This window comes from Pyrus communis, chromosome 11 (genome assembly GCF_963583255.1).
Source record: "Pyrus communis chromosome 11, drPyrComm1.1, whole genome shotgun sequence".
Classification (NCBI taxonomy): domain Eukaryota; kingdom Viridiplantae; phylum Streptophyta; class Magnoliopsida; order Rosales; family Rosaceae; genus Pyrus; species Pyrus communis.
In genome coordinates, this window is record NC_084813.1 from 24,873,927 (window position 1) to 24,890,680 (window position 16,754).

Genomic DNA, 16,754 nt, shown 5'->3' on the forward strand with positions numbered 1-16,754 from the left:
ACAAGGTATTGTGACAAGTTTATAATTATTTTTAGTAAAAATTAACTATTATTTGTTTATCTTATTTTACAAAATAACGCAGGTCGAATAAAAAAATATTTTTTCTTTAACAAACGATATTATCTACACTAAGGGGGAAGGGTTGGCTTAGCCTCACATTTGGCTAGTAATATGTGGTTCAAATTTGCCTTTGGCGAGAATCGAACCTAAGACCTATCACCTATAAGTAAAGAGGAATACCACTAAACCGAAAATAAATGGAGTGTGACTGTTTCATAGGGGGCTCTGGGTTGTGGGTGTAAAGATAACCACTAATCTTTGGGTATAAATATTGGTTGTAAAGCCACTTTGTTCTTTTGTCCAGTAGTATTTCTCTTCACTTGTACATGAGAGGTTTTAGGTTCGATTCTCGCCAAAGGCGAATTTGAACTACATTATTATTAATTCATTGTGAGACTAAGTCCATCCCATTTAACGTAGAAAATATCGTTTGTCAAAAAAAATATTGGTGGCAAACACAAATGTTGGTTTTCTGTTTTCATTTATATAAGGGTAATTTGGAAGTTTGGTGAACAAATTGTGTTAGTTGGGTGACACATCATATGGGTTCAATAGAAGGCTCTGAATATAAAATGTTACTAATTCATATTTATGTACTTGATCAATACGATAAACTACTATTTATGAACTTCATTAATATAATAAAATAGTGCTAGAAACATTAAAAAGACATTATTCGAATTATCACATACCACAACAAGTGGCCTAGTGGTAAAAACGCGAATTCTGGCTTCCAAAATACACAAAATAGGGAGGTCTCGGGTTTGAGATTCTAACCTGATGAGTCTGCATGACTGGCTAGAGGAAGACTGAAATACCTTTGTAAGTCTTTCCGGCTCTCAAAATGAGCAGTTAATCGTGACTTGTCGCCCATTGTCATTTTTTAATAAAATTCCAAAAAAAAAAGAAAAAATTTGTGCAAATCCCACAAACGACGTCGTCGTTCCTGTCTCCATCAAGCATTACCTTGGCAACACTGGCAATTTCTTAGCCCCAAACCATTTCCCCTTCTTTTCTCCTCACACCTGCTTCCTCCGTTTCGTCTTGCGCACCAACGTCCAAATCTCTCCCTCTCTCTCTCTCTCTCTCTCTCTCTCTCTCTCTCTCTCTCTCCTCGCTTTCTCTCTCATCGCGAGCTCCTCGCCCGAAATCTCTCTCTGGATTTCGCCAATTGAATTACCTTCCTTCCTTCTCGATCCCAAATCCCCCAAATCTCTCTGACCCGACCCATGGTTGAATCCCCACCACCGAAGCCCTAGACTTCCCGAATCGTTTTGACCCTTATCCAATCGAAGATCCAGGGCTTGATCTAGGGTTTTGTCCCCCCGTTCGATTTTCGCGAATCTAGGGTTCCTGCTGTTGAATTCGACTCCGGATTGATGTTTCATCTCAAGGCGGACGATTGTGGGATCGATTGCTCGCGAATTGAAAACCGAGATGGAGGGCTATACATGGGTCGCCAGCTGAGAAGTCGAAACGGCGTCGGCACATGTGGCCTGTCCCTTATTCCAACGCCACGACTGTAGCTTCCGACCTCTCTACCGCATCCGATTCCTTCTGCAAAGTATATTTTTTTCACTTTCCCCGAGCGATTTTGTTTCGTTTTTGGTATTTTTTTGGTCAATTTCTGCTGTTTTTCGATTACCATGAGATTTTTTATTGTGCTTTTGTTGCGGTGATTATGTAATTATCGTCGTTTTGGATTTTGTTATACCGTTCCTTTGGTGAAATTCCTCTTTCGGTTTCTTGAATTTTCGTGGGTGTTGATTTTACTGGGTTAATTTGCCCTCCAATTGGGTATTGGGTATTCATTTTCTTTTTGGTTTTCCATCTTTCGATTATCTGGTTCTTTTTTGATGGGAAGAAACAAACTTTTTTATACGGTTAAATTATACCATTTATATGTGTATATGGTGAATTTCATGTATTCCTCTATCACAGGGACTTCATATGTCTGTCCTGTTTATCTCATAGTTGAATTTGTTGGGTTTGAATTTTGTTTACTACTTCCTGTCCGATTCCGTGTTCGTTTGTGCTTGCGTAGATTGAAATCTTGTTCTTGAACATGATATACTTAATTGACAAAGAAGGCGTGATTTTTCTTTTTGGCTCTGTTTTTCTCTCTCTTTGATTCTCAAAGAATGTAATTGATTGTGAGCAAGTCTCTTGAGTATTTTGATTTGGAATTATATTTTCTCATGTAAGTTTCCTGTTAGTTTCAGATTGTCTGTTCTTTAGAATTAGCTTTGCTTTCAGTTTCGTAAAAAAACTTTATGGAAACTTAGTTATATTTTACCCGATTGGGAGTAATGATTTAAGCACCTTCCCTGTGTGGTGAAATTTATCGTTTGTTTGAGAGTCATCTATGTTTTTTTGTTTGGAGACCTTCATTTCTATTAGTCCTGATGCTTCGATATTGCTGAATACATGTTTTCTAGTGCTGTCTGCTGAATACATGTTTTCTAGTGCTGTCTGCTGAATACATGTTCACCCTCTCTTGCCTATCCATAGTTCTGTACGATTTCTATTGTATCTAAATACAGTCAAACTTTACTTCATATTTCAACACCTTCCCCTTGTGTTAAAATTTATCGTTTGTTTGAGAGTTATTTATATTTTTTGTTTGGAATTGACCTTCATTTCTATTAGTCCTGATGCTTCCATATTGCTGAATATATGTTTTCTAGTGCTGTTTGCTGAATACATGTTCACGCTCTCTTGCCTGTCCATAGTTCTGTATGATTTCTATTATATCTAAATACAGTCAAACTTTACTTCATATTTCTTAAGCTTGATGAAATCTTTCCCTTGTTGTATAGGATGGTCGCAAAATTTGTGTCGGTGACTGTGCACTTTTCAAGCCACCCCAGGATTCCCTACCTTTTATTGGAGTAATTCGTAGGCTAATATTAGACAAGGAGGAACGTCTATGTTTAGGTGTAAGTTGGCTTTATCGACCTGCTGATGTAAAGCTTTCCAAAGGGGTCTCACTAGAAGCTGCCCCGAACGAGGTCTTTTACTCCTTTCACAAGGATGAGATACCTGCTGCATCGTTACTCCATCCATGTAAAGTCGCATTCCTTCGTAAAGGTGTTGAACTTCCTCCAGGGATATCCTCATTTGTGTGCAGACGAGTGTATGATACTGAGAGCAATTGTTTATGGTGGTTAACTGACAAAGACTATATTAATGTGAGTTTTGACTATTTAAATTTATTCATTGTCTCACATTTGTATGCTCATGATTATTAGATTTGTAGTGATTATTCATTTTACCACAGGAACGACAGGAAGAAGTAGATCAGCTATTAGACAAGACAAGACTAGAAATGCATGGGGCAGTGCAGTCGGGAGGTCGTTCTCCGAAACCCTTGAATACTTCGTCATCAACACAACAGATAAAATCTGGTTCAGATAGTTTACAGAATAGCACATCCCCCTTTTCTTCACATGTTAAAGGAAAAAAGAGGGAACGAGGAGATCAGGGCTCCGAACCTGCCAAACGAGAACGTTTAGTTAAAATAGAGGATGGAGAGTCTGGTCAGTCCAGACCTGAAAATATGCTAAAGTCTGAGCTTGAAAAAATAACGGACAAAGGAGGTCTACTAGACATAGACGGCGTTGAGAAGTTTGTCCAACTTATGGAAGCTGAAAGTGCTGACAAGAAAATAGATTTGGCTGGCCGAACAATGCTTGTTGATGTGATCGCAGTTACTGATAGGTTGGATTGCCTTGGGCAATTTATACAATGCAAGGGTTTGTGTGTATTGGATGAATGGCTCCAAGAAGTTCACAAGGGAAAACTTGGTGATGGTAGTAGCCCAAAAGAAAGTGATAAATCTGTTGATGAATTTCTTTTTGCTTTGCTTCGTGCACTGGAGAAGGTTCCTGTGAATCTTCATGCGCTGCAGTCTTGTTATGTCGGCAAGTCTGTGAATAATTTACGTAGTTACAGAAACTCTGAAATCCAGAAGAAAGCTAAGAGTTTAGTTGATATGTGGAAGAAACGTGTTGAAGCTGAGATGAATTTGAATGAGACAAAGACTGGATCTAGTCGTGGTGGTGTTTCGTGGCCTACGAAGCATGCATCTTCTGAAGTTTCTCAAGCTGGGAGCAGAAAGACTGGAAGTTCCGCTGAGGTTGGCTCAAAAAGCTCTACTATGCAACCTTCTGTGTCGAAAACTCCTCAGATTAAACTTGGCTCTGGAGAAACAGTTTCAAAATCTTCTGGTTCACCTGGGTCAACGAAATTGTTGAGTATATCATCTGGAAATCTCTCAAAGGATCAGAATTTTAGAACGTTAGGTGCTGGAACTTCAGATCTTCCATTGACACCAATTAAGGAGGAAAGGAGCAGCAGTTCTAGCCAGTCTCAGAACAACAGCCAGTCAAGTGATCATGCGAGAAATGTGGGTTCTTTATATAGGGAAGATGCAAGGAGCTCATCTGCCGGTTCAGTTAGTGCAAGCAAAATTTCTGCCAGTGGTTCTCGCCATCGGAAATCAAGCAATGGCGTTCATGGGTCTCCTGCCTCAGGAGTTAAGAAGGAAACAGGGCCAGGAAAAGCGTGTACCCTTAGTAGAAGTTTGACTTCTGAAAAGGCTTCAACAGTTGGAGTATCCTATGAGAAGCATCCTGAAGCACCCATGATTGACCATGGAAATAACCGACTGATTGTCAGATTGCCAAACACTGGTCGCAGTCCTGCTCGAGGTGCCTCAGGATGTTCTTTTGAAGATCCTGTTAACACAGCGTCTCCTCCTGCAGAAAAGCATGATAACCATGACCAAAAATATAAGCACAGAAGCGATGCCTTGCATGGTAGTAGAATATCAGATGTGAACTCAGATGCATTTCACAGCAAAGAGGGATTGTCGGGTTCTGAAGATGGCAATGTGCTACCTTTAGGCAGCGAACAAAATAGGGCTGGTGAAGATGATGAAAAACGAACAGAAGCATCAAAGGCTACTGGTTCCTCGTCAAAACTCATTTCAAGGACAGGAAAATCGTATGAAGCATCGTTAAGCTCCATGAATGCTTTAATTGAAAGCTGTGTGAAGTTTTCTGAGGGTAGCGGTAGTGCTTCACCTAGTGATGATGTTGGGATGAATTTGCTAGCTAGCGTGGCTGCTGGAGAAATGTCCAAATCTGAGAATGTGTCACCATCAGGTTCTCCTGGGAGGAATTCTCCTGTGCACGAGGAATCATTCTCAGAAAATGATGCTAAGTTGAAACCACTGGGCGAAGAAACTGCTGACATCCAATGTCAACCTAATGGAGGGGTCAATAGTGGTGCAACCAAGCTGGACAGTGCTCTTGACTCATTGCGATGTAAGAGTGAAGCAAGACACTCTCTTACCCACCTGCCAACTAATGGTTTTGATGTTATAGTTGCTTCATATGGGGGCGGGGATAAACCAGTAGAGTGTAATGCAAATTTGAATTGTTCCTCAAATAAGCAACAAAATAGCGATGGTCAGTTCTTGAGGGCTGATGTCAATCCTGGTGAGTCATGTGATGCTTCAGCATCGGAGCCACCTTCATGTGCTAGAAAAGAGGGTCATTTGGAGGCTGAAGGATCTAACCAGTCTCATGAACAAGGAAAATTGAGGACTCCAAATGGTAACAGGCGCAACCTTTCTGACTCTAAAATAAAATTGTTGTCTTCCTTTTCTGACGAAGATTTGTTTGTTCTTTGTGCAGATGAAAGAACTGTCGGGAGCAGTACACCAGTTGTATCTGAAGCAGCCTCTGGGAGTGTAAAAGTTGAACAGGACATTGGAATATCTACTTGCTCATCCTCTCAAGTGGCTGGTGAGAACCATGATGTCAAAAAGGATTCAAATAGTGCTCTACTGACAGAGCAGAAACCATCCGCTGTAGCAGGAAATCACTCAGAGTCCAAAGAGGGGAAGAGTGAGGAAGCTGTTCTTTGTTCGGGCCCTGGAAACACTTTACATGTGGAGTCTAAGGGTGAACAGACAGATGACATTAAGGCTGCTGGTCACACCACACAAACAGGGAAAGAGACACGGGATATTTATGTGCCAGATCCGGAGGACAGCAGAGATTTTGCTCGGGTTGCTACCGAAGGAAATGAGGCTTTTGTTGACTGTTCCGATCTACAGGTTTCCAAGGCAGAGTCACCGTCAATACCTGTTAAAGAAAATGAGCAGCATGACAAGTCTAGTAAGTGTAAGCCAGAAGTTATTGAATCAGGGGGGACAGAGGAACGGCAAGTTTCATGTGTGAATTCCTTGGGGTCAGATACTGCTGTAAAGCTGGACTTTGATTTGAATGAGGGCTTTCCTGTTGATGATGGGAGCCAACCAGAGTTTGTTAAAGCAGGAGATCCTGGAACTTCGTCCTCTGTTCATTTTCCTTGCCCTTTACCTTTTCAAATGTCTTCTGTGTCAGGGAGCTTCCCTGCATCAATTACTGTAGTTGCGCCTGCCAAAGGTTCATTTGTACCTCCTGAAAACCTGATGCGGAGTACGGGTGAACTTGGATGGAAAGGATCTTCAACTACCAGTGCATTCCGACCTGCAGAACCCCGAAGGAATGTGGAAGCATCAGTCAGTGCAACGGATGCACCTATTGTTGATACTGCTTCCAGCAAACAAGTCCGCCCTCCATTGGACTTTGACTTGAATGTGCCTGATCAGAGAGTTTATGAGGAAGTTGTCCAAAACTCTGCTCATGTAATGGGTTTCAAGTCAGATACTCATGATCGGGGCTCCGGAGGGCTAGATCTTGATTTGAATAGAGTGGATGAGAGTCCTGATGTTGGGCTGCTTGTAAGCAACAGTTGCAGGTTGGATATACCTCCCTTGCCAAGTAGGTCATCAGTATCTGGTGGACTATCTAATGGTGGGGTCAACGACTCTAGAGACTTTGATTTAAACAATGGGCCAGGCCTTGATGAAGTGGGCACTGACACAGCTCCGTGCGCCCAGCATTTAAAAACTAGCATGCTGCTTAGTACTCCTGCTTCTAATTTAAGAATAAACAGTCCTGATTTTGGGAACTTATCGGCATGGTTTCCTCAAGGAAACTCATATTCTGCCATCACAGTCCCTCCCATGTTTCCTGGCAGGGGTGAGCAGAGTTATGGTGCTCCTGCTGGGTCTCAGAGAATTGTGTGTCCTCCCACTGGTAATGCCTCAACTGCAGTGCCATTTCCTCCTGCTACTACATTTCAATATCCAGGGTTTCCTTTTGAAACCAGTTTTTCTCTGTCATCGAGCTCCTTTTCTGGTTCTACTGCATATATGGATTCATCATCTGGCGGAGCACTTTGCTTCCCCAGCATGCCCTCCCAGATGGTGGGACCGGGTGGCGTAGTTTCATCCTCTTACCCTCGACCCTATATGATGAGCCTTCCTGGTGGTAGCAGTAATGTTGGCCTTGATGGTAGGAAATGGGGTAGTCATGGTCTTGACCTTAATGCTGGGCCTGGAGCTACAGAAACTGAACGGAGAGCTGAAAGGTTGCCTTCAGGAATGAGACAGCTTTCTGTTCCCAGTTCGCAAGCCCCGGTAGAGGAACAGTTAAAGTTGTTTCAGGTGGGAGGTGCATTGAAGAGAAAGGAACCTGATAGTGGGTTGGATGCTGTTGATCGAATTGGCTATAAGCAGCCTTCATGGCAGTAGAATTATGGCACAATGCGGCAAACCTGTCAAGGTGTGGTGAGCTTTCGTAGCCTTTCCAAATTATTGTATTCAGATTCTTTATTGCCTTAGACAAGTATGGAAACCCTTGGATTGCGTCACTGGTCACTACTGCAGTCATGAAATTGGATTGATGATATTCATCTCGAAGGATATCTTTCTCCATTTACCTATGATTACAATCAGTTAAATTAATGATTTGTTCTCAATTTCGAAGCTTTGGAGTTGATCCTGCAAAAGTTTCTTTTAATATATATTTTTCATGAATTGTTTCACTTTTTCGGTGAAATCCTTAATTTGTTTATTCGGAATTTCTCTACATGAAAAACTATAGTCTAATCCTGAATGACTAGCGGGGCATATGACCTTGTCTTCACCGCAACTTGTAATTTGCAAGCTGAGTTGCCATCATAATAAAAGGAAAATTGAAATTGAGTTTCCACCCGCTTTTGTTTGGGTTTTTGGTTTGTAATATGATTTCAAACAAAACTCTTCTGTGAAATTTCCTTGAACATTCTCTTCTTGATGAAGCTTTCTTGTTTCTTTCTTGCAGCACATCGGGGTGTTTTGCATTGGAAACTTACAGGAGTTGACAAGTTGTTCGCTTGAACAGTAAAAAATGCTAAAGGGCGGGTGCAGGCGTTCATTGCACGGAACACCAGTCCATACCATCTCTAACTTTGGAAACCCCTGGGGTCCTGGAAGCAGTTCTTTTAACTGAATCTGCTCTGATGGCCACTGCAGACAAGTTTTTCTGTGTAGATATCTAACTCTTGAAAAGCATCCTCTATACGCTGCCTAAAGCTGTGACATTGGTGCTCAATGTTTGGACTTGTGCTCGTTCAGGTACACACTGCAATCCCGATCCTTACTCAGATTGTATTCTTTGGGGAGATTGGTTGTATGAACCTCCCAGGCCAGGCCAGGCCAGGGTCGGCTTGTGTTCTGTCATTAATTTTTTTTCCTTCTCCAGTTGTTACATATATAGTTATTACCTAGTCAGGACTGCCGAATTTTGTTATATTGTCACATTCTGGTTATTGAAATTTGCACAGGCTGTCACCGTGTTGTGTTTTTTTCTTCTTTTTCCCGTTGTATTATAAGTTATAACCAGAGTCGTCGCGATCTTTTTGGCAAACCTAGAGATTGTTGGACAGAAACTTCACTTTTGCCGCATTTGATTCATTTATATTATGCCTTTTGACTTGGTTGTTAAATTTCGATGATGCCGCTGACAGGGTTTTCGTTTACTTGTTTATCTTCTTTTACCTATACTGTGAAATGTAATCCTGGCAACTGTCGTACGACTTCAGTAGCTCTGGTTTCAGCGGAATCGTAAAGATTATGGGTAGACGGTGAAGGTGCAGTTGGCTCGTTTTTTATCTTCCACTGCATCGTTGGACATTCTAGTGATTATTTTCACCTAAATTTTTGTAACAATGTTGGCCTGTTGTTTCTGAGTTGAACAATTCAATTCCGTTATGAGTATGCAGCGCTGAGCGCACCACTTTTTCTGATATAATCGCAATTTTTCATCATTTCTTTTTTCTGTTCTCCGGAGAATCACTTGTTTGGAATTGGATCGTTTTGCTAGTTGTACAAGTCATTATGCAATCACGCCGTTTGCAGCCTCGTAGGGTTGCATCGCTTAGGGTTGTACAAGTCATTCAGATTCGTGTTCAAATGTGTCGACTTATTGCCGCTTCGGCACTTGTATGCCGGAAAATGTTTTCAAAGTTATTACATTGAGCACTGTTCCAAAAATCTTCGCTTAGCTCTGCCTAGGCTCGAGGCAGTTGATTACCGTCCCGATTAATGCCTACGCATTTGAAAATTAAGAAGGGTTGTCGAAACCTTTTGAGGCCCTGCCTAGACCGTCTAGGCATCTGCTTAGATCCGCCTAGGTTGCAACTCATTTAGATATAAAATAGATAACTTTTATTTTGAATTTTTTTTTAATAAATTGTAAGAGATTTGTTGAATACTTAAATGAACACATATTATAGGCTTGTTCCGCATGTTTTTATTAGGTTTCAATACTTAATAATTTATATGTCATTCTATTTTATAGTTTATGATGAAATTATATATATTTTAAGTATAAACATACACTTATTTACATAAAATATATAGATTTACTTAAATCCGTCTAGACGTTAAATTCCAACCCGCCGTCCGACTAGCGCTTTGATATTGAGCCATTCATTCATGCAGTGGATGGAGTCTCGGAGTACAGTAGAATTTTCGTCGTAAAAACACCCGAGGACATCAGAATTTTCGTAAAAAGTAAGGGAACCTTCAGCATCAGACGCATTTGTCGTAAAGTAGCTTTTAAGAACAAGTCTCTGAAGAACCAAGGAAGGTTTCATATGACAATGTCCGGGAGTGGGGTTACAAATTTAACAAAACACATGTTGCTTTTGTTTAGTTGCACAGAAGAGCCACCTCTGTCTCGTCGTATGAACGGTTAAGGTTTCGGATGGACCACCACATGCGATTGAATCCAAGTGCCCAAAACAAAAGATTAGTAAAGTGGGCCAGGAGGGACTGTCAAGGGATAAAATAGTCTTTGCATGTAGGCTAGGGAAAAGGATCTTTGAATCTTAGGAATTCCGTGATCTTACCTGTTCATTATACATCGTGCGATTATAAATTATTTTAAAATTTAAAATGTAAATTAAATATGAATAGTACTTAATGAAAACTGATCGTACCATATATAATGAACAGTTAAAATCAAGAAATCCCTAGAAAAATGATCCGACGATAATTCTTCTCCACCTTTCTAGGAGGGAGGAGGGACAATGCCAACTTTGAGATTCACTTGTAGAATGTTGGTGATATCATAGCCCAAAAATCCTAGGGTCAGACCGTTGACCAATTAGCTAATGTGCCAAATATTAAATGGTGGAATGAACCAGCTAATTATTCGGCATGATTTCAGGGCTCAACCTACGACTAAAACTTGTTTTCTTGCTTTATAGTTGGTCATTTATTAGGCCTTACATAATAATTTGTTTGTTACACTGGCATGTTTGTATTGCTTTCGTGTCAAACTTGTTGTTTTAATGAGTTTTAAATTTCAATTTCAAACTCATCTGTATTGTTTTACTCAGTTACAAACAATACAACTACAATTATTTTATTAAGCACTACAATTACATGATACATAAATTGAGAGAGAGATTGAGAAAGCTAGGACTTTAGTTTAACGGATTGAAACTTGCAACGGGTTATCTGCGTGTAGACCTGAATTAACTTATCATTTAACGGGTGCTTAAAGGGTTGACCGAATAAAATACCTGACTCGTTGAGTCTCCTTCCAAAATCTACTTTCCATTTTACTTCATGTCGAATTAAAGTTTCATGTCATTTCCTTTTGGGTTATCGTGGATTGGCATCAAGGGTGTTTGCTACTATTTATATAAAAAAAAAAAATGCAACGTCTTTATTTGTTGTCAACTTTGACGTTCACGTACATGTCCTTAAATTGTGTTACATGCCAATCCATCCTGAATTTGAATATTCGGTTGGAGATGCTCTACAAATGCATGTGGTGGATGCTTTGGAGGATAACGCTTTCTCCAACTCCGTGAGTCTCGAGTTTAAACTTTTCAAATCGTCTTAATCGATCTAGATTAGAATAATGATATTGTTCATAAACAAAAAGTTAGGAATAAAAAATGATTCCGTTGATTAGATGTTACCGCTTTGTATTCCATGCAATGCAACAACACCGGATGGATATAGACCCAGTCTTGAACCACAACAATTTTCAAAACTTCCGACCGCCTGTTATGGAGGAGGATTATATGGAGGAGGGTCATATGGGACTCAGAAAGCTCCACTGGGTTTTTGCCACGTAGGGAACGCTGATTCATCATTTTTCCGTCCAAAGACTCCGAGCCAGTCGATTAGATTCCGCCGAGTATACTGGTCAATTAGTAAATTCACATGCATGCATGCTCTCTCTCTCTCTCTCTCTCTCTCTCTCTCTCGCGTCATTTCAGTTACTCATTTGCATGGCTTGCCGCGTGTTTCAATGTCACATCTCCCATCTCTGATTTCTTAAATGCCCCTAATTACAAAGCACACCCTTATTATTTTTCGTTGGCTTTTTAGCGAGAACGGTTCTGAAATTGGTATAACTTTTCAGTTTGGTTATTGGAATGTGAAATCGATAGAAATAGTTATTGAGTTTGTCCATCATCAATCATTTTGATCATTCCGTAAAAAATTATGTTAAATATGAACAAAAATAACAAAAATACTCTCAATTTAATAAACAACTGGTCAAGATGAATTGAGGGTAATTTTATTATTTGGGTCCGTATTTAATTAAGATTTCTCACGGAATAACCAAAATGATTCATGGTAGACAAACTCAAAGATTATTTCTATTGATTTCAAATTTCAAGCAAAATGAAGAGTTATGCTAATCTTAGTGCACATTTTGGATAAAATTGTTTTGTACAAGTGACGACCTTTCAATTTCTTGATGTTACTACTTGAAGTGTTAACGTTAACAATTCAAGTAATTCTTCTATCTTGTAGTCTAAGTGCTCATAAACTGGATACGTCGTACGTATGGAGCTCCCTCGTAAAATACAATCGGACTATATCGTGGACCGGTTATTCTCTTGCCTGGTTTTGGCCAAACACAAGAATAACTTGAATTGTGAAACTTTTAATACTTTAGGGCGCAATGGGTAAAAAACTGACGAAACAAACATTAAAACGTTGAGTGATTTTGACATTGACCTAAACTTGAGGGTGTATTATATAAATAGCTCAAAAGAAAGGAAAGGAACGGAAAGTAGAGGCTCTCTCACGCAAGGCACCATCCCTTTACTCCCAATGATGGAGTTGCAGAATCTGCACTCTCTACCCCTTCTAATTTCTTCTTAGACTCTCTCTCTCTCTCTCTCTCTCTCTCTCTCTCTCTCTCTCTACTTTATCTCTCTTCTGTCTGTTTGAGGCAGTCATGAGTCTTTGTACTTTTTTCCCAGAAAAATCCCACAACTATCCCAAAAGGGTGAGAGGCCATGATGGTCTGAGCAGATTGGCTCCTTTCTTTGTCACATTTCTAGCCACATGCACCATTTTCAGCTTCTTACTAGTCTATTCTCCAAACCCTTTTCTAATTTTTCCCAAAGAGGCCCTTAACAAACTCAATTCTCTTCCAAACCAGGCATCCATTCATGCAGCACAAAAAGACCATCAAGCCCCTGATCACACTACCATCAAGCTCCTCCCCCCACCAAGTAACTCTTTCTTGTTACAAACAAAACAAACCCAATTCTTCTTCTTTCTTTTTTTTCTTTTTTATAATAATTTCTGGATCATTTTCTGAAAAGTTTGGTTTTTGTTTTTTGGATTTTGTAGAGAAGGAGGAGTGTGATTTGTTTAAGGGGCAGTGGATTTCGGATTCTAGAGGAGCAATGTACACGAATACGAGCTGCGCCACGATTCCGGAATCGAAAAATTGTTTCAGAAACGGGAGGAGGGACAGGGATTTTCTGAACTGGAGATGGAAACCGGACAAGTGCGAGCTTCCGCGGTTTGATCCGAAAACGTTTTTGGAAATCGTTCGGGGAAAGAGAATGGCGTTCGTCGGCGACTCGGTCGCGAGGAACCATGTAGAGTCTCTTCTCTGCCTCTTGTCACAGGTCAGTTCATTTTTTGATATTGGATTTGATATATGTTTTTTTACGTTGACTACTCTAATTTATACTTACGGGTCAAAACTTCTAACTCGGTGTAATGTCTTGGCCAGGCGGCCTAATCGACATCTTCGATTTCTGTATGATCCTTGTGTTTTATTTTTCAGTGTGCCAGTTTTGTGTGTCCTTGAAATCTTAAAACTTATGCAAGAAGAATTCGATAGAAATTTCACAACAAATTACTTTTACTAATTTTGTTTGCTTAGTTGTTATCGCTTGTAATGGTAATAAATTTGGCATTTAATTAGCGTAACATTTGATTTTATATCAATTTAATTAGCCTAATTGGCATAGGAGAATAATATTGCTAATTAAGGGCTTGATTGGATTCAATATAACAGGAAAACAAAAGGTATGTAGCAGCAATTCAAATTTCCACTGATTATTGTTTTCCTGTGCAATTTTTTCTATAGTACGTAACATTGAATGGGTCTTAAAAATTAACGGTTTAGGTTTTGCATCAGTGGCGAAGCCACTAAGGGACCAGAATGGTTCCTGGCCCATTCTGCCTTTTTTTGTTCTTGCTATTCTAACAGATGCTAATACTACTTATCAATTTAATACTCTTAAAATTCAAGTGTGTTCTCAATCCGAACTCTTTCCGTTCTAGGCTAGGCCTTTCTCTCAACCTCTCTCATTGCCATGCAGTCTTCACTTCCCCTCCTTATTCTATCAGCTTTCCATTGGTTTTAACTTGTATTTTAAGTCATTCAATATTATGGTCTGGTGGTATTTCTCTTCACTTGGAAGTGAGAGGTCTTAGGTTTAAATCTCATGGATGACGAATTCGATATCAAATTAGACTCCTCATTACGTGGGTTAGCCGAACTCCTCATCCTCTTAGTGTAAAAATATCAATGTACTAAAAAAAAAACTTGTATTTTAAAAACTTTCTTACTTACTCTTTTACCTTATATTTGGATTTTTGGAATTGTGCAACGTTTTTAGTTCTCTCTATTGAATTTATGTTGTTTCAATTTTTATGCAAATTACTTTAGTCTCTCATGTTCTAAGTTCAAACTATTTATGTATGTGAAAAACCCTCCCACACCACACGCGGAATCTTGACTCCGCCACTATTTTGCATATAAGGATTTAATGAATGTTACATTGGTTCCTGCATAAAACTCGTATACTGAGTGACTTAGCATTGTAACCCTATTTATTTATTGTTTATAAATTATAAGTGGTTGGTGGTGACAATCTGACTGTTCTATGAGTAAAGTCAACCTGAAAAACGAGTAGAACACGCAGGGCGGTACACATGCACCAAAGTTTGTTTGGCTGACGAAAAATACCAGTGGAGAAACATTAAACAATATAAATTTGCAACGATGTTGTACACGTAAACCATTCATGACATAATAAATGACATGGATCGCGACACAAATTATTTTGCTCATTAAGTTATTCTTGAAGTCAAACCTTAAAATTTTCAATTATTGGATTCAGATTTGTAGATATAAAATGAGGGTATTATGTGACTTCCCTGACATATTGTTTGTTTGGAATTGCTTTAAAATGATTGAAGACGTTTTGAGAGAAAATGTTTTTAGATGTTTTTGGATTCTAAAAACATTTAACGTGTTTCATGCAAGCAATGGTTTTTTTCACTTACATTTTTACTAAGAATTGTTTCGAAATGTGTTTTCACCAAAAACGTTTTCAGCTATTTTAAAAGTATTTCCAAACAAGCTCATAATAGAAATAATAGTTTGCAGATGTGGATGATGTCAGTTGATTAGAACAGTGTATTTGTTTCCCTTGTACTTGAGTTTGAATCTCATCCCGCAAATTAAAGTGTTTAGGAACATTGTGACAACTTTACTAAGCTTGGTGCTTTATGCTTTAAAGCAATGTCACAATGTCACAGTGCCACAGATGCCATATATGCATCTCATTACCTTTCGTGCTCGTCTCATTTTTGGAGTGATGACAAGCAATCGTAGTGGTTTAGAGTTTAGAGGGGATACTATCTTTGCAACAATGTCCACTAATTCTTACGTTGGTAGTTTATTCTGTCATGCCATGTAAATAGGACCCTTGCTATACAGTTCGAGTCATAGAAACGACTTCTTTACAAAACAAGGGTAAGACTGCGTATGATAAACATTTCCTCTCCTCTTCCCGCCGACCCTCACAAAATAGGTAGCCTTCTTGGCTTGGGGTTGGTTTTTTTAGTAGTGCCTTGCTATATTGACATGCCATATATGCAACATTTCTTTATTCAAATACATAAATTACGCTTCAGGAGCATGTACAAGGATCTTCCAAACCCTAATATTAATCCTATTAATCTTGCAGGAGGAAAACCCTAAAGACATCTACAAGGATTCCGAAGACCGGTTCAGGACATGGTACTTTCCTCGGTACAACTTCACCCTCATGAAATTATGGTCCAAATATCTCATAGCTGCAGAAGAGAAGATGGTTAATGGTTCAGGATCCGGCGTTTTTGATTTGCAACTAGACAAGGTCGACGACGTATGGGCAGACCACCTCCCGGATTTAGACTACGCTATAATCTCAGGCGGACATTGGTTTTTTCGTCTAATGTACCTACACGAAGGTGACAAACTCACCGGATGTGTCTATTGTAACAAACCTAATGTCACCGAATACAACAACAGCCACGCCCTGCGCATGGCATTTCGAGCTACATTCAAGTACATACAGGATTGCAAAAACTGCAAGGGAGGCCTCTTGACCTTGTTGAGGACATTTGCGCCGGCACATTTTGAGGGCGGGGCTTGGAACACCGGGGGATACTGCAACAGAACGAGTCCTTTGAGCGAGGGGGAAGTTGATTTAAAACGTTTCGATTGGGAGCTGAGGAGCATTCAGGTTGAGGAGTTTGAAAGAGCAAAAAAAGAAGGGGAGATGGAGGGGAGGAAGTTTAGGGTTTTGGATATAACCCGAGCCATGCTTATGCGACCGGACGGGCATCCCGGAGATCACTGGGGAAACAAGTGGATGAAGGGTTACAACGACTGTGTGCACTGGTGCATGCCAGGCCCTGTTGATTATTGGAACCATTTTTTGATGGAGATTATCCGAAACGAGAGAGGATAGTTTCTTAGTTGAGTGTTTAGGGTTTAGTTAGAACAAAATTCATACAAATTCGTATCTTAATAGTTAATAATGCCCTATGTTTTTTACTTTGTTTTTATTACAAGGGCGTATATTAATTTTAGTTCAGAGATATAGCTTGGGCTCGGATTTATGGTTGTGGTGGGTCGGATCCATATCCCACCCCTCGTTTTCCACGGTAGTTGTGCGCTACTCCGCTGACTATGACTAAG

At 39.8% G+C, this 16,754-nt stretch overlaps 2 protein-coding genes across 4 annotated transcripts; both read left to right on the top strand.

Annotated features, from left to right (window-relative positions):
• The first annotated feature begins 1,137 nt into the window (after positions 1 to 1,137).
• On the top strand, positions 1,138 to 9,272 carry LOC137709442 (uncharacterized). Of its 3 annotated transcripts, XR_011064864.1 has the most exons (6): positions 1,138 to 1,624; positions 2,880 to 3,251; positions 3,341 to 5,681; positions 5,763 to 7,742; positions 8,283 to 8,575; positions 9,043 to 9,272. XR_011064864.1 is itself a non-coding variant. In XM_068448534.1 (5 exons), exons 1-4 carry the CDS (start codon positions 1,550 to 1,552, stop codon positions 7,709 to 7,711), a joined length of 4,737 nt encoding a protein of 1,578 aa, XP_068304635.1. In that variant the 5' UTR covers positions 1,138 to 1,549; the 3' UTR covers positions 7,712 to 7,747; positions 8,283 to 8,808. The 3 variants fall into 3 exon arrangements, 2 of the variants coding, with proteins under 2 accessions (XP_068304635.1, XP_068304634.1); XM_068448534.1 differs by lacking the exon at positions 9,043 to 9,272 and having other exon boundaries at positions 5,763 to 7,747; positions 8,283 to 8,808; XM_068448533.1 differs by lacking the exon at positions 9,043 to 9,272 and having other exon boundaries at positions 8,283 to 8,808.
• Positions 9,273 to 12,644: 3,372 nt separating this feature from the next.
• LOC137749276 (xyloglucan O-acetyltransferase 3-like) lies at positions 12,645 to 16,552 on the top strand. Its single transcript, XM_068489379.1, has 3 exons — positions 12,645 to 12,993; positions 13,115 to 13,398; positions 15,757 to 16,552. The coding sequence occupies exons 1-3, from the start codon at positions 12,714 to 12,716 to the stop codon at positions 16,522 to 16,524; spliced, it is 1,332 nt and encodes a 443-aa protein (XP_068345480.1). The 5' UTR covers positions 12,645 to 12,713; the 3' UTR covers positions 16,525 to 16,552.
• Positions 16,553 to 16,754: the final 202 nt, after the last annotated feature.